We start from the raw sequence: 15,539 nt of genomic DNA on the forward strand, positions 1-15,539 counted from the left end.
TCAACCCCATAGAAAATCTGTGGAGGGAGTTGAAAGTCCGTGTTGCCCAACGACAGCCCCAAAACATCACTGCTCTAGAGGAGATCTGCATGGAGGAATGGGCCAAAATACCAGCCACAGTGTGTGAAAAGCTTGTGAAGTTACAGAAAACGTTTGGCCTCCGTTATTGCCAACAAAGGGTACATAACAAAGTATTGAGATGAACTTTTGGTATTGACCAAATACTAATTTTCCACCATGATTTGCAAATAAATTCTTTAAAAATCAAACAATGTGATTTTCTGTTTTTTTTCTTCCACATTCTGTCTCTCATGGTTGAGATTTAACCATGTTGACAATTACAGGCCTCTCTAATACTTTCAAGTGGGAGAACTTGCACAATTAGTGGTTGACTAAATACTTATTTGCCCCACTGAATTCTATTTTATTCTATTCTATTCTATTCTGAAAACCCAGACCAAAACCCCAAAAAGTACGGTTTTCACAAATTTCTGGATGTGGCAATTTTACATACAGTTTTATTTTTACGAACATTGCTCAAGCAGATAATAGCTTTTTGTGCTTTTATCAACAAGTTAGACAAAGTGAATGAACAACAATAGTCTATTTTTGGGTGAATCCTTGATCCTCTTATTGCCAGTAGCCCCCTAATGAATTGAGTTTAGATCCCTGTTGTAAAGGGTGAGAATGAAGTGAGTTCTTAAGATCATCAGCTGTCCAGTGCAGTATCATGTTTGGATGTTTATTTGTTGACTGGCACAATCAACAGTGAGAACAAGCATGAAGGAATACTGTAAAAAGTATGTTTTAATTATCAACCACGCGCTTAAACCGTGTGGAATTTTTCTCAAAATACGTAGTAATCTTATCTATTGAAGGAATAAACACCGGTTCACTGAATGTGCTGTAGTCCATATAAAAAAAACAAAAAAAACATTCTTGTTAAAATTCCTTTGACATTACAAAAACCTTCATAGTGAACTTCCACCTTCAATCTCCGACAATCTCAACCCTCAAAAACACTTTCCGTCACATTTCTAGGGTCCGTGCTTCAACTCTATCAATCAGAAATGGGCATTCCGATCCAGTCGCATCCTGGCGGCGCTGTAGAGACTCACACTGGAGCCGGTTGCCGCCAAGGTCGCGGCCAACGGGTTGACGAAGCTGCTGGGTGGCTGCATCCTGACCTCTCCGGACATCTGCCGCTGCATAAGTGACAGAACAGAAGCAAAACAGGTAAATGGGCAAGACTCAGAGGCATGTATTATTTATCCTCTGTGAAGAACAACAAGCTAGTGGGCGTGCACACCAGAAGGCGCACCATCAAAATGGAAAGGAAACTGTGGCAAAAACAATTCTTCATATTTAAACATTTTTTACTGCATGTATTTGTGAAGCATATTATAAAGTGCTATTTTTCTTATTAACCAGAAGGCGCACGCACCCTCATATCAAAATGGAAGGCAAACTGTGGCAAAAACTATTTAATTCTTCATATTTAAACATTTTTTACTACATGTACAGTGCCCTCCATAATTATTGGCACCCCTGGTTAAAATGTGTTTTTTAGCTTCTAATAGTTTTTTTTTTTTTAAATTCAAATAATATGGGACCTTAATGGAAAAAAAGAGAAAAATCCAACCTTCAATACAAGTGCATTTATTCAGTGGGGGAAAAAAAATCCCGCATAAAGAAATACTTATTTGACATCAAATAATGGGTGTCACAATTATTAGCACCCCTGGTGTTAATACTTTGTACAACCCCCTTTTGCCAACAAAACAAGGTCTGGGGACTGAGATGGCCATGGGAGGAGCTTGATTTTGTGTCTGGTGAACCATTTCTGTGTAGATTTGACCATATGTTTAGGGTCATTATCTTGCTGAAAGACCCAGTGACGATCCATCTTCAGCTTTCGGGCAGAGGGCAACAGATTTTGATTTAAAATGTCCTGGTATTTCAAAGCATTCATGATGCCATGCACCCTAACAAGGTTCCCAGGGCATTTGGAAGCGAAACAGCCCCACAGCATCACTGACCCACCCCCATACTTCACAGTGGGTATGAGGTGCTTTTCAGCATGCGCATCTTTCGTGGCACACCAGACCCACTTAGAGTGTTTGTTGCCAAAAAGCTCAATCTTGGTCTCATCTGACCAAAGCACACGGTCCCAGGCTTCAACTGGGACCCAGTTATGGCAGTCTTATGACGCTGCTGTCAAATAAAGTGTTACTTATTAACCCAAATCAACAAATAAACCGCTGTTCATTTTGGGAGGATTGGAACAGATTTATGGCATTTCCATTGACTCTATTTGATATTATTAATAAAAATTTAAAAAAAAAACAAAAGCTGGATAACACAATATTTATTATCAACTCATTAACTGCCATTGACATCGATCGATGTCCAGGGGCGGACTAATCGCTCAGCGGGCCAGTGGTCAAATGAGCGGACCCTAAAATTAGCGCACCCTCGTAATCCAAGAATTACGGTAAATGCATTGAGCAGAAAGGCACTTGACTTCCGTGTGCTCGACTTGTTCCAAACTCTTAAAAACAATCTTAAGTTAACACTCTAAAATATATAACGCCACCATTGTCATCATTTAAAAATAAAATAAAGTCACCTGATCTTAAAACTGCTCCATCTACATGTGCGTTACGTGCGTACGTAACCCTAACCCTATTTGGAAAAATGAATAAAGGTCCTGCATGTGAACGTTAATCTGGTTACAGTTCTCATTTTTGTGGTACTGTAAATTTACAATTCTGAATAAGTTCTAACCAAGGTTGGTAAATATTAGTATCAGACCTCTCCAACTACTTCCATACTCAAAACTATGTATTTTTTCTGTACCGATATTTAGAAAAATGAATTAAAATCTCATTTTTTGGTACTGTAAATTCCCAATTCTGAATAGGTTCTGGACAAGGATGGTGAATGTTAAAGTGGACCTATCTGACTACTCCCATACTGAAAACTGCATTTTTACTGAACCAATATTTTGAAAATTTGAATGAAAAAAGTCCTACATGAAGACTATGAGCTGGTTACAGTTCTTATTTTTGTAGTTCTGTAAATCCACAATTTTGAATAAGTTCTGGGCAAGGTTGGTGAATATTAGTGTTATATCACTCTGACTACTCTCATACCTAAAAGTATGCATTTTTACTGCACCAAAATTTAGAAAATTTGAATTAAAACTCCTACACGCATACTTTGATCATGTTACAGTTCTCATTTTTGTGGAACTCTTAACCGACAGTTCTGAACAAGTTGTGGCCAACCCTAACCCTAGTTTATATAAGGAGTGGACCTCTCTGTCTTTTAATCATAAGCTGATTTTAAGGGAGGGCCAGGCCCCCCCATGGTGGCCAAAAAGTGTCATTGCATGTAACTGATTTTCCTATATATATATAAAAAATTGTAAAGCAATAAAACTGCAACAAAAATGAATGAAAATGAACCAAAAAAACTTTTTTTTATAACGGGTCGAACAGATCATGTGACTAGCACCTTAGACAGTCAATTGCTTTGCATATAATTTTCACTCAAAAAAAAAAATAGGGGAGGGCAATTTTATTTTTCAAATTTTTTTCTTTGACTGAAAATACTTTGATTGAAGCAACTTTTTTTGGGATTACATGATTTAGACACAAATGTCCTACCCATAATATGGCCCAAACGCAAAAAGGATTGCTTCAGTCAAAGAAAACTTTTTCGATGAAAAATTAAGTGTTCAAATGCAAATTTTTCAATCTCAAATATTTTTTCAAATTCAAAAACTTTTTTCCATGGTTGAAATTTTTCTTCTTTTGATTAAAGTGATTTTTTTTTTAAAGCAACTTATTTTTGATTGAACAATAAAGACAAAAATCTCCCAGCCAAAATGTGGCCCAAACACAAATCAACATTACTTCAATCAAAAAAGTTGCTTTAGTCAAAAAAAAAAATCAATCAAAAAAAAAAAAAAAATAATAATAATAATAATAAAAATCAAAGAAAAATAGCTTTCACATGCATTTTTTTTTGTTTCAAATTTATTTTTGCATTCAAAAACTTTTTTTTTTAAATTTGAAAATATATATTTTGATTGAAGCAACTTTTTTTGATTGAATAATAAAGACACATCTCTACCTCTATATGGCTCCGCCCAGGGGATACAATTTTTGACTGGGGTAACTACGTTGGCACGACACCAGCGGGCATACCATATTCAATGAATGACGCTCTTGGCGAAAAGTATTGCTTAAGCAGCCTAATTTAGAATTCCCCTCAAGAATGATGGGAAACAAAAAAACGCTCATTGTCAACTTATTATTAGAAATATTCTCCTAAGTTAATTTTATTGCTGACACTGCGTTTCGGGGTCATCATGTTGTGCCCCCCCCGCCCCAAAAGTCAAACTCTGCTTATGCTTTTAATAACTCCCGGCCCACTCCACCCCCCAGTCCGCCCCTGTCCATGTCCAATCCTCCTTGAGTGGGAGCAGGCAATTCTTGCCAACGACTTGAAAGTCTATCACCATCAATAGTACCCATTGACTTAAGCGGCTCAAAAAAGATGTGGACAATGTTGAGGTCAACAATGAATCCACTATCAAAATATTCGTCCACTAATTTGATAATCGATGAGTGTGTTAATCGTGGCAGCCCTAATATGTACCAACCTGGAGGAGGCGAAAGTAACCTGGAGTCAGTCTTCCCAGTCTGATGATCATTCCCGCTGCCAGGCAACTATCTGCAAGTGACCAATCATTTAAGAACATTAGAATGACTACAGGAACTAACCGAAAAGAACTACACATTTAAATTTCACTCTACTGCAACACAAATAAGCACTTTTTTATGCCCCTCCACTATTAAAAAACTTGACTTTTAACATCTCATTATGATCATGTGCCTGTTTAAATAGTCTTTTGAGTGACAAAAATAACAAGATTACCTTCTACAGAGTTGTGAACCTCAGCAGTAGCTCCAAACAGCCTCAATAGCAGCCAGCAAAAATAGGCTCCAGCCTGCAGGAAGCTTTTATACTGCGACCTGTCTTGTCTCGGATGAACGCTTGAGGGAACATGTGTGTTAATGCACTGCAGTGACTTATGTAAGTTCCCCCCAATTCCCATTCCACTTGAAATCACCACAACAAGTGCCCTAATGGCACCACGTGAGTGTCAACGAGGTTACAATGGTGCACTTTGAGGCGCTTGCATATTTTTATTGAGAACAAGGACAGCTTGTATCAGGATGCTACAAAAGGTCCCCTTCCATGATGCTCGTCTCGGTTATATAATAATAATTTAATGTTTTATATTATGCATCACTGTTTTGTAAATGCTGATAGGAATCTCTTGAGAAACAGTCAATTGGAGTGCAATTTATAACACTTTTTCATTTATTTTGGTATGTTTCATGGAGATTCTGATTCGTCTTTCACAGGAGTCGTGTTGAAGTAGTCCGGCTCACGTGGGGCAAGCATAGCTTCCTGGTGCGCCGCCGCCATCACGGGAGTTTGAACCACCTTCAGCTTTACGCCGCCACGGGCCTGGCTACCCGCGTTCACCATCAGCTGCCCAAGGTAAACCTACAACACACAATTACAAACACATGAGGAAATATGCATTCAAATAATACTATTTTTTTCGCTTGTTTAAGAATTGTTAATGTCAGATCACAGGTGTCAAACCCACAGCCAAAACCGGCCCAAAACCCTAACCCTAACCGACTTCATATTTCTTGCTAAAATGAATTTAAATAAAATCTATTTAGTGTTTTGATGAAAGTGTTGTCCTTTTTCTCCCTTTTCCTTTCTTCCTTCCTTTTTTTGTTACTTTAATTTTGTTTTAAGAGGGCGTGGCTGGCGAGTGGCAGGTCAAACAGAAAGGTAAGATGATGTAATGTAGTGTTTAAGGCCATGTCTACACCTACAGTGGGGCAAATAAGTATTTAGTCAACCACTAATTGTGCAAGTTCTCCCACTTGAAAATATTACAGAGGCCTGTAATTGTCAACATGGGTAAACCTCAACCATGACAGACAGAATGAGGGAAAAAAAACAGAAAATCACATTGTTTGATTTTTAAATAATTTATTTGCAAATCATGGTGGAAAATAAGTATTTGATCAGTACCAAAACTTCATCTCAATACTTTTTTCTGTACCCTTTGCTGGCAATAACGGAGGCCAAATGTTTTCTGTAACTCTTCACAAGCTTTTCACACACTGTTGCTGGTATTTTGGCCCATTCCTCAATGCAGATCTCCTCTAGAGCAGTGATATTTTGGGGATGTCGTTGGGCAACACGGACTTTCAACTCCCTCCACAGATTTTTTATGAGATTGAGATCTGGAGACTGGCTAGGCAACTCCAGGACCTTGAAATGCTTCTTACGAAGCCACTTTCTTTGTTGCCCTGGCTGTGTGTTTGGGATAATTGTCATGCTGAAAGATCCAGCCACGTCGCATCTTCAATGCCCTTGCTGATGGAAGATTTTCACTCAAAATCTCTCAATACATGCCCCCATTCATTCTTTCCTTTACACAGATCAGTCATCCTGGTCCCTTTGCAGAAAAAACAGCCCCAAAGCATGATGTTTCCACCCCCATGCTTCACAGTGGGTATGGTGTTCTTCGGATGCAATTCAGTATTCTTTCTCCTCCAAACACAAGAACCTGTGGTTCTTCCAAAAAGTTCTAATTTGGTTTTATCTGACCATAACACATTCTCCCAGTCCTCTTCTGGATCATCCAAATGCTCTCTAGCGAACCGCAGGCGGGCCTGGACGTGTACTGGCTTCAGCAGGGGGACACGTCTGGCAGTGCAGGATTTGAGTCCCTGGCAGCGCATTGTGTTACTGATAGTAGCCTTTGTTACTGTGGTCCCAGCTTTCTGTAGGTCATTCAATAGGTCCCCCCGTGTGGTTCTGGGATTTTTGCTCACCGTTCTTGTAATCATTTTGACGCCACGAGGTGAGATCTTGCACAGAGCCCCAGATCGAGGGAGATTATCAGTGGTCTTGTATGTCTTCCATTTTCTAATAATTGCTCCCACAGTTGATTTCTTTACACCAACCGTTTTACCTATTGCAGATTCAGTCTTCCCAGCCTGGTGCAGGTCTACAATATTGTCTCTGGTGTCCTACGACAGCTCTTTGGTCTTGGCCATAGTGGAGTTTGGAGTGTGAGTGATTGAGGTTGTGGACAAGTGTCTTTTATACCGATAATGAGTTAAAACAGGTGCCATTAACACAGGTAACGAGTGGAGCCTCGTTAGACCTCGTTAGAAGAAGTTAGACCTCTTTGACAGCCAGAAATCTTGCTTGTTTGTAGGTGACCAAATACTTATTTTCCACTCTAATTTGGAAATAAATTCTTTAAAAATCAAACAATGTGATTTTCAGGTTTTTTTCCCCCCACATTCTGTCTCTCATGGTTGAGGTTTACCCATGTTGACAATTACAGACCTCTCTAATCTTTTCAAGTAGGAGAACTTGCACAATTGGTGGTTGACTAAATACTTATTTGCCCTACTGTAGCAGGGTTTTTTCATTCGTTTTTAAGGACATTCATAGCAATGCGCGAAAAATACTTGTGCGTAATCTCATCCTCCACGTGTTCCTCAATATGGAGCAATGCAAGAGTTTGTAAATAAATGGGAGCATAACAACCAGTCTAATAATTAGATGTATGTCTAAATTTAAACATAACTGACAAGCCTAAGGAATAACCATGAATCATTCATCTGAAATTACAATCACACAGGAAATGTACGTATTTTCCCTACTATAAGGCGCATCGGAATATAAGGCGCACCTTCAATGAATTGCCTATTTGAAAACTGTTTTCATATATAGAGTGCACTGTTTTATAAGGCGCAGTAGTAGTAGTTGTTGGGGTTGCATTATGCATCCACTAGATGAAGCTGAGTTAGAGGGAATGGCATGCCATGATTAACCAATATTGAGCCATATAATGTATTAGGCACATCGGATTATAAGGCACACTATCGCCTTTTGAGAAAATGGAAGGTTTTTAGGTGCGCCTTCTAGTGTGGAAAATATGGTAACCGGTAACACCTTATTTGACAGTGGTGCCATAAGACTGTCCTAATTTTGACATGACACCATCATGAGCATTAATGAATGCTTATGACAGATGTCATTTAATGTCATCCGGCAAATGATTTTACTGCTGAATTAATGTAAAAGATCTGATTTAGACATAAATTGAGTTAGTGGTAAAATTTTCCAAATGACACTAAATGACAACAGTCATACGCATTCATTAATGCCCATGAGTGTCATGTCATAATTATGACGATCTTATGACAGTCTTATGACGCGGCTGTCAAAAAAACTGTTACCTATTTACTCAAATAAATCAACAAATAAGCCACATTGGATTATAAACCGCAGGATTCAAAATGAGGGGGGAAAAATGGTGGCTCATAGTCCAAAAATTACGGTGGGTCAAAAGAAAGTATGTTAGGTTTTGTGTTGATTCCCTCCTGGTGTGTCCTTGTAATTGCCATTGATTTCACCTGGTGTACCGCTCCTTGTGTATCCTCCAATCTGCGTCTACCTGTGTCACCCATCTGTTCCTCATTGTCTCGTTACCCTTTGTCTGCTAGTGTATAGTGTAAGCTCCCAGTTTCTTTTCAGTCCTTGTTGCGTCATTTTCAATGCCAATGTCCACGTCCATGGTCTGGTCAGCATTATTCCAAGCCCTCGTGTTCCGTGTAAGTTTTTGAAAAGCAGTCTTTTGTTAGTGATAGTTTTGTTTGCCTCAGTGCTATCTTTTGATTACCACAGCCTTTGTTTTGTACTTTGTTTTTAGTTGGCTTTAATAAAATCATTTTTGCACCGTTATCTGCTTCGCCTCAATTTCCCTGCGCTTGGGTCCACCTTGCCCGCCCGCACTCCCTGACAAAGTTAGAGTAAAATAAATTGAGAATTTTTTTTAAAAAAGTATATGAATAAATTATACAATTTAAAAAATAAAAACCTAACTCTAAATCCAAACCCTAAACCCTTTAGTATGTTCTGTCCGTATACATCTAAACAAAACAAGCTGAAAGAACACGGTAGTACTTTGGGTGTCGAATTCGCCTCCTGTAGACGTTTCGCCAGTGCAGCACATTTCGGCAGAACACCGTTTTTTTCCCTACTTTCGTCTCGTTTCATCCCATCTTTCCTGTTCATTTTGCTTTTGCTGCTTGTTGTGTGAAATATCGACAGTGTTGTCATGCTCATTAATGTTACTCTCGGGCTCAAATTAAAAGGGGGTGAACAGATGACATGTTTATGTTGCTAGTGTCACACTCTGGAAGCCCGCCCGGTAGCGCAACTGTGTGACGTCGCCGCCCTGCGACGTCAACACAATGGCAACCTACTCGTTAAACTAATTTCACAAATAAAAAAACATCAAGACGGGTTTTAATATCAAATTATTTGAACTTATAACAACATTTAGCTTTTAAGAACTACAATCCCTTCTATCCATGGATCCGTTTAAGGGGCTCAAAGAAAAGAATTTTTGTCATTTTTATGGCAATGAATTTTCATCCTTATAATGGAAACTCTTATTGGAACTTTCTCATTATTTTGGAAACTTCAATTGAGTACAGACCTCTTCAGGATGCTGCCCAGCCTCCTTCTGTGTCAGCTGCGTCCGAATGTCCTCGACGTGTTTCTCCCTCTTTTCTTTAATTTTCTGCAAGAGAGGAAAACAGAACTTTCAAAGTGCAACTAAGGAGAATTGGTGAGTGACAAAACACACCTTAAGGACATCATAGTGGGACGTCCGGGAGACAAAGTTGCTCCACGACTTGGCTTGTAGTTGACGTTGTTTCCAATGAGACTTCATCTGCAAACCATTAATTTTGCTATGTATATTCCTCAATTCATTCCCTTTTTCTTCTTTAAACCCCAATTTTTGTGGCGCAGCCCTTCGACGCTAAGGCTAATTATTATCCGCTCACCTCTTTGTACATGAGCGTTTCTTCCCTGCCGGCATCCTCGGCGAATTGCCGCAAGATTTCTTCCTGCTCGTTCACCACCGCTTCGGCAGCGCGCTGCGACATCAGCCAGGCGGTGTGCAGAATTTCCTTATCCGGCGTGACGGGTCGGATGCCCTCCAGTTTCAGCTCACGGGTGATCTCATCCCACACCTCACTCACCTGTGTCAAGTGATCAAATACTTGTTTTGGCAGCTTTGAACCAAAATGGTTGACTACATTCTTAATTTCAAGCACAGGTCTGTTATGATGCCCATCTACAGTGAGAAAAAATAAGTATTTAAACATCCTGCAATTTTGCAAGCTCTCCCTCTTAGAAATGATGGGTTGTTCGTCCTCTCCTTAATACAGTGCAGTTGTCCAGTCCCATGAGCACAAAAACACCCCCAAAGCATGATGCTACCAATCAATCAATCAATCAATCAATCAAATTTATTTATATAGCCCTTTACAAAAACCCGAAAGGCCCTCAAAGTGCTTTACAACAAAACATGGCTCAAGATAAATAAAAGGCAGGAAAATATTATACAATGACATTTAAAAAATAAAGTAAAACAAAGAGCGCATCACAATAAAAGTCCAGCAAGTAAAACAATAAAACCGATAAAATCGAAAAACATTTTAAAAAAGTCCTTAAGCTAATAAAACCAGGCTATCCTAATCTTTGTAAAAGGCGAGTCTAAAAAGGTGCGTTTTTAGCCGAGACTTAAAAAGACCTACATCCGTGGTGGTGCGGATTTCGGAGGGAAGGCTGTTCCACAGCCTGGGGGCAGCAACCACAAAGGATCGGTCTCCCCACTGTTTAAGTTTTGACCTCGGAACATCTAAAAAAAGCTGGCCGGTCGAGCGAAGAGTTCTGCCAGAGTTACGAAAAGTTAAAATTTCCGATAGATATGATGGAGCCTGGCCATAAATAGAATTAAAAACAAACAGTAAAAGTTTGAAATCAATTCTAAAAAGGACTGGAAGCCAGTGGAGTGATGATAGCACGGGGGTAATATGCTCACGTCTAGGTGTACCTGTTAAAAATCGAGCAGCAGCATTTTGAACAAGTTGCAGCCGAGAAATCGAGGACTTGGGTAGGCCAACATAAAGTGCATTGCAGTAGTCCAGCCTTGAACTTATAAAAGCGTGAATTGCTTTTTCAAGGTCGTGGCGACTAAGAAAAGGCTTCACTTTGGCTAAGAGACGGAGCTGGAAAAAACTTGCTCTTACAACAGAACTAATCTGCTTTTCAAAGTTAAGCCTGCTATCGAATATCACTCCGAGATTTTTAACGTGCGTCTTAAAAATGTCAGCCGGAGCACCAGAGTTGGGCTCAAGGGCTTTCATCATGGAAGGTGTGCCAAAAGTAATACCACCCCCATGCTTCACAGTAGGGATGGTGTTCTTGGGATGGTACTCATCATTCTTCTTCCTCCAAACACTATAAGTCGAATTAAGACCAAAAAGTTCCATTTTGATCTCATATGACCTTCTCCCACGACTCTCTTGGATCATCCACATGGTCATTAGCAAACTTAAAACAGGCCTGACATGTGCTGGGTTAAGCAAGGGAACCTTTCGTGCCACTTTAAACCATGACGTCTTAGTGTATTACCAACATTAACCTTAGAAATGGGGTCCCAGCACTTTTCAGTAGAGCAGGGCGGTAAACCGAAAATTTACCGTCACCGAAATTCTTAACGATGACCGACGTAATTTTGACCATGTCGGTAAATTCGGTAAATTAATAAAACAAGAAAATATAGTCTTTTCATCCCGCTTTGATTCTGTGTTGTTCGTCTATGTTCATTCCCCTTTAAGAAAGCAGTGAATGTGCTTACGTAGTGAGTCACGTGATCATCAGGAAGCCAATCAAACAAAAGCCCGGTAAGCTAACGCTAGCAGCTAACGCTACAAGCAAAACGTGATGGAGTGTGGCTTAAGGGAGGTTCACCAAACTTTCAACCGACATTTAGTAGACTCTTGGTGGCATCCAGACGGGCTTTCACCCGCTGTCCTCCTTTGTTCTCACGATTTCCGGAGATGGTGCTTTCAGTGCTTTCTACTGGTAGCCAGGCTAACGCTAGCTAGCGGCTAACGCTACAAATGAACGTTATGGAGTCGGATAGCGGCTCTAACCTTGTCGAAACGGCTGAACTTAATGAGTGGATTGGGCACGGACTGCATCTAGCAATTACTATGTGGCGTTATTTTGTATCTGTCTGTGTGTGATTCCTCTGATAGCTTTTGTGATGGTAAAGCATTCAGCATAAAGTACAATCCAACGGCGAAACTTATAATGACCGAGAAATAGCCCCGGCTAATTTTATTGTGCGTGCATTTATTAAAAAATGCACTGGGGGGGGACCCTTAAACCATAAAGTGTACACTTGTATTTAATAATTATGTCACAGCAGCCATTAACAATAAGTTGTCTTTTTGAAGTGTACTGTTCAAGCTGCAAGTCATTTGTGATACAATGACACCATTAACAATAAGTTGTCTTTTTGAAGTGTACTGTTCAAGCTGCAAGTCATTTGTGTTACAATGACATGTTTGCACAGGCATATTGATTTTGACAATGTACATTGTTCAAGTCATACACGCTGTTATAAATGTTCATACTTGAATTCTTATTGCTTACAATACATTTTTATAAACTTAATGTCTAGACTGCATGTACAATTGTTAAATACAGTATATCAAATTGAATGCTGGTAAATAAATCAACAAGAAATAGTTAATCTGTATTTCATGCATTGATTCAGATTTTCAAATTATATAACAGTCCGCTTGGGCGAATTTATCGTCATTTATCGTTATCGAGATAAATCTGCTCAATTTATCGTGATACATGTTTAAGGCCATATCGCCCAGCCCTACTTTTCAGATCATTGACCAGCTCCTCCTGTGTAGTTCTTGGGCGATTCCTCACCATTCTTAGGATCATTGAGACCCTACGAGGTAGATTTTGCATGGAGCCCCAGTCCAAGGGGCTTGACAGTCATGTTTAGCTTCTTCCGTTTTCTTGTAATTGCTCCAACGGTGGATCTTATATCGTCAAGCTGCTTGGCAATTGCCCCTTAACTCTTACCAGCGTTGTGGAGATCTACAATTCTGTTCTCGTGTCTTTGGGGTGTATGGGGTGGACAGGTGTATATGCAGCTAACTGCCTCAAACAGGTCAAAATGTTAAACTTAAAAAGTCCACATCGACTCCACTTATTTAGGAGAATACGTGGAGTGGAGGTGCACTTTTTAAAGGCGACTAACAGGTCTTTGAGACTCACAATTCAAGTAAATTGACAGGTGTTAAAAATACTTAATAGCAGCAGTATAATACAAATTAGGGGTGTAACGTACACAACAATCTCGGTTCGGTACGTACCTAGGTTTTGAGGTCACGGTTCGGTTAATTTTCGGTACAGTAAGAAAACAAAATGCAAAATATAAATGTGCTAGTTCTTTATTACACACCTTTGTGCTTTCAACAATGGGAACATTAGCCTATACAAAGCTAGAGTTCTGCTCAAAAAGTAGCGGGTATTTAAAGATAATCCAACAACAATTTGCCTTTCAGACCCCGCGTAATGGTCAGCTTTCTTTCTGAAAGAAAGAAGAAAAAAGTCCTGTGCTAAAGAGAAAAGCAATCCCAATGACAAAGACTTTAACATGTATTTTACAAATGAAATGCCTTAATGAGTCATTTTTTTCATATGAGGGGTTTTCAAAAGCTTTATTGGTGGATTTTCTCAAGTTAAAGCGCCACACAGAAATTAATAAATGTAATTGTGTAAGCAGGATGTGTGTATTATTCTTATTATTTAATTAACAGGTGTTTTAGCTCATTTCAATTTATTATATTTAAATGGGCTATTATTTATTTTATTATGTGTTTATATTTTACAAATGTGATGTAGTAATCATTTATATTGTATATTTTATGTTGTATAACTTTAGTTCCTATGTGAATATTAGTTTCTACTTATTTTGTTGTGGTAGGAGGGTTTTGTATTGAACACGGGGCCGTGTTGGTTATTGTTATAGCAGAGAAGATAGCAGTAAATCAACAAAGACAAGTCAACTGTGCCCCGACCTGCCACTCAAAGAGATCTGATGGACTCAAAAAGTGGGTTACGATTGCATATTAGTTTGAAAATCGACCGGATCCACCGTACTTTTACACGAGTGGCTTCCGGTCTGCCCGATCCTAGCTACGGGTAGTAGTATTGACGCAGGAGGGTCGCGTCTCGCGTCAAATAATAAATTCTGCCGTTCTTTTCGCGTGCGTCGTGTTGAGCCGCTTGTGGGACGCGTCTCAACACGTGGCCGCACTGCGACTGGTGTGCATTGGCTGATTGACTTTAACGCCCGCGTTTCACTGCGTTCTCGCGGCGGCCATGTTGTTGCGCCGTTGACGTTTCTGGGTTATACTGTCCTACGGTGTTGGTCCTCATTATAGTAGAGAAGACGGAGTAAATATAATCTACACAAAGAAACTGTAACCCGATCGACTCACAGCCTCGAAAAGTAAGGGTTACATTACGTCAGAAACTCGTTCGGTACTCCTCCGTTCCGAACCGAGCACCACGTACCGAAATGGTTCAATACAGATACAGTGGGGAGAACAAGTATTTGATACACTGCCAATGGGTTTTTCCATTGGCAGCGTATCAAATACTTGTTCTCCCCACTGTACATGTACCGTTACACCCTTAATACAAATAAATTGTTAAAAATCATACACTGTGATATCTGGACTTTTTTCTAGATTTTCTCTCACGGTGGACAAGCACCTGCCATGAAAACTTCAAACCCGCCCATCATTTCTAGGTTGGAGAACTTGCAAAATCACAGGGTGTCCAAATATTTATTTTCCTCACTGTAATTTCGTATGTTCCAGTAGCCTGGTTTCAGGGGCTGATAATTTTCTACATTTCCAGGAGACACTATTGAGTAGTACAATGAGACATTGGTTTTCCACATTTGGGAGAAAAGGGGAAAGTAATTTACTGGAGGAATAATTCCATTCAAATTTCAGAGCTAATGTTTATAATAATGTAAACCAATTTCTGGAGAAATTGCATGTGAATGCTTTCATGCTATCAGTTAACTCCTGTGGATTTGTAGGACACTTCCTGTTGATTTTAGGGCAGTTCTAACATTACTACAACAGATGTTTTGTTCTTACCTTGAAATCAAGGTACCTTTTGATGATACTCAAGGTCACTCTGTCTTTTATGGACAATCCTGGAAGATCCTCAAAACCTACAAAAGAGCAAGGATTATTTCATAGTGGGCAGTTAAGTTTGCGGGAAAGCTGGAGCCTATCCAAACTAACTTTGGTTGATGTAAAGCATAAACACATAATGAAAGCCCATGCAGAAAAAAAATGGTCGTGTCAAGTCAAAAGGTTGTTTAGTTGAGACAAGTCAAGTCACAGGTTAGTCAAGGCCTTCACCATTGTTCCCCAGCCCACCCAAAATGCACTCAGGTTTATTTTATAGGGATACCTTACTGTCAATGTAAGTCAATGTCT

The 15,539-nt window shown here is 39.5% G+C and overlaps 1 protein-coding gene and 1 long non-coding RNA gene across 4 annotated transcripts in view; both read right to left on the reverse strand.

The window, feature by feature from the left end:
- Positions 1 to 506: 506 nt before the first annotated feature.
- LOC130910970 (uncharacterized) lies at positions 507 to 5,079 on the reverse strand. The gene is made up of 3 exons (XR_009061944.1): positions 4,948 to 5,079; positions 4,673 to 4,743; positions 507 to 1,205 (listed from the first exon to the last, which is right to left on the reverse strand). It is a non-coding gene; the product is annotated as an uncharacterized LOC130910970 (long non-coding RNA).
- A 222-nt stretch (positions 5,080 to 5,301) lies between these two features.
- LOC130910578 (cilia- and flagella-associated protein 69-like) overlaps positions 5,302 to 15,539 on the reverse strand; it is a 42,749-nt gene continuing 32,511 nt past the window's right edge. For all 3 annotated transcript variants that reach the window (XM_057828004.1, XM_057828003.1, XM_057828002.1), the window contains 5 exons: positions 15,192 to 15,268; positions 9,981 to 10,178; positions 9,779 to 9,865; positions 9,629 to 9,712; positions 5,302 to 5,586 (listed from right to left, as the gene is read on the reverse strand). In XM_057828004.1, the coding sequence (XP_057683987.1) occupies positions 5,413 to 5,586; positions 9,629 to 9,712; positions 9,779 to 9,865; positions 9,981 to 10,178; positions 15,192 to 15,268 (620 nt within the window). In that variant the 3' untranslated portion in view covers positions 5,302 to 5,412. The remainder of the gene's footprint in view (positions 5,587 to 9,628; positions 9,713 to 9,778; positions 9,866 to 9,980; positions 10,179 to 15,191; positions 15,269 to 15,539) is intronic.

This window comes from Corythoichthys intestinalis, chromosome 22 (assembly GCF_030265065.1).
Source record: "Corythoichthys intestinalis isolate RoL2023-P3 chromosome 22, ASM3026506v1, whole genome shotgun sequence".
Taxonomy (NCBI): Eukaryota; Metazoa; Chordata; class Actinopteri; order Syngnathiformes; family Syngnathidae; genus Corythoichthys; species Corythoichthys intestinalis.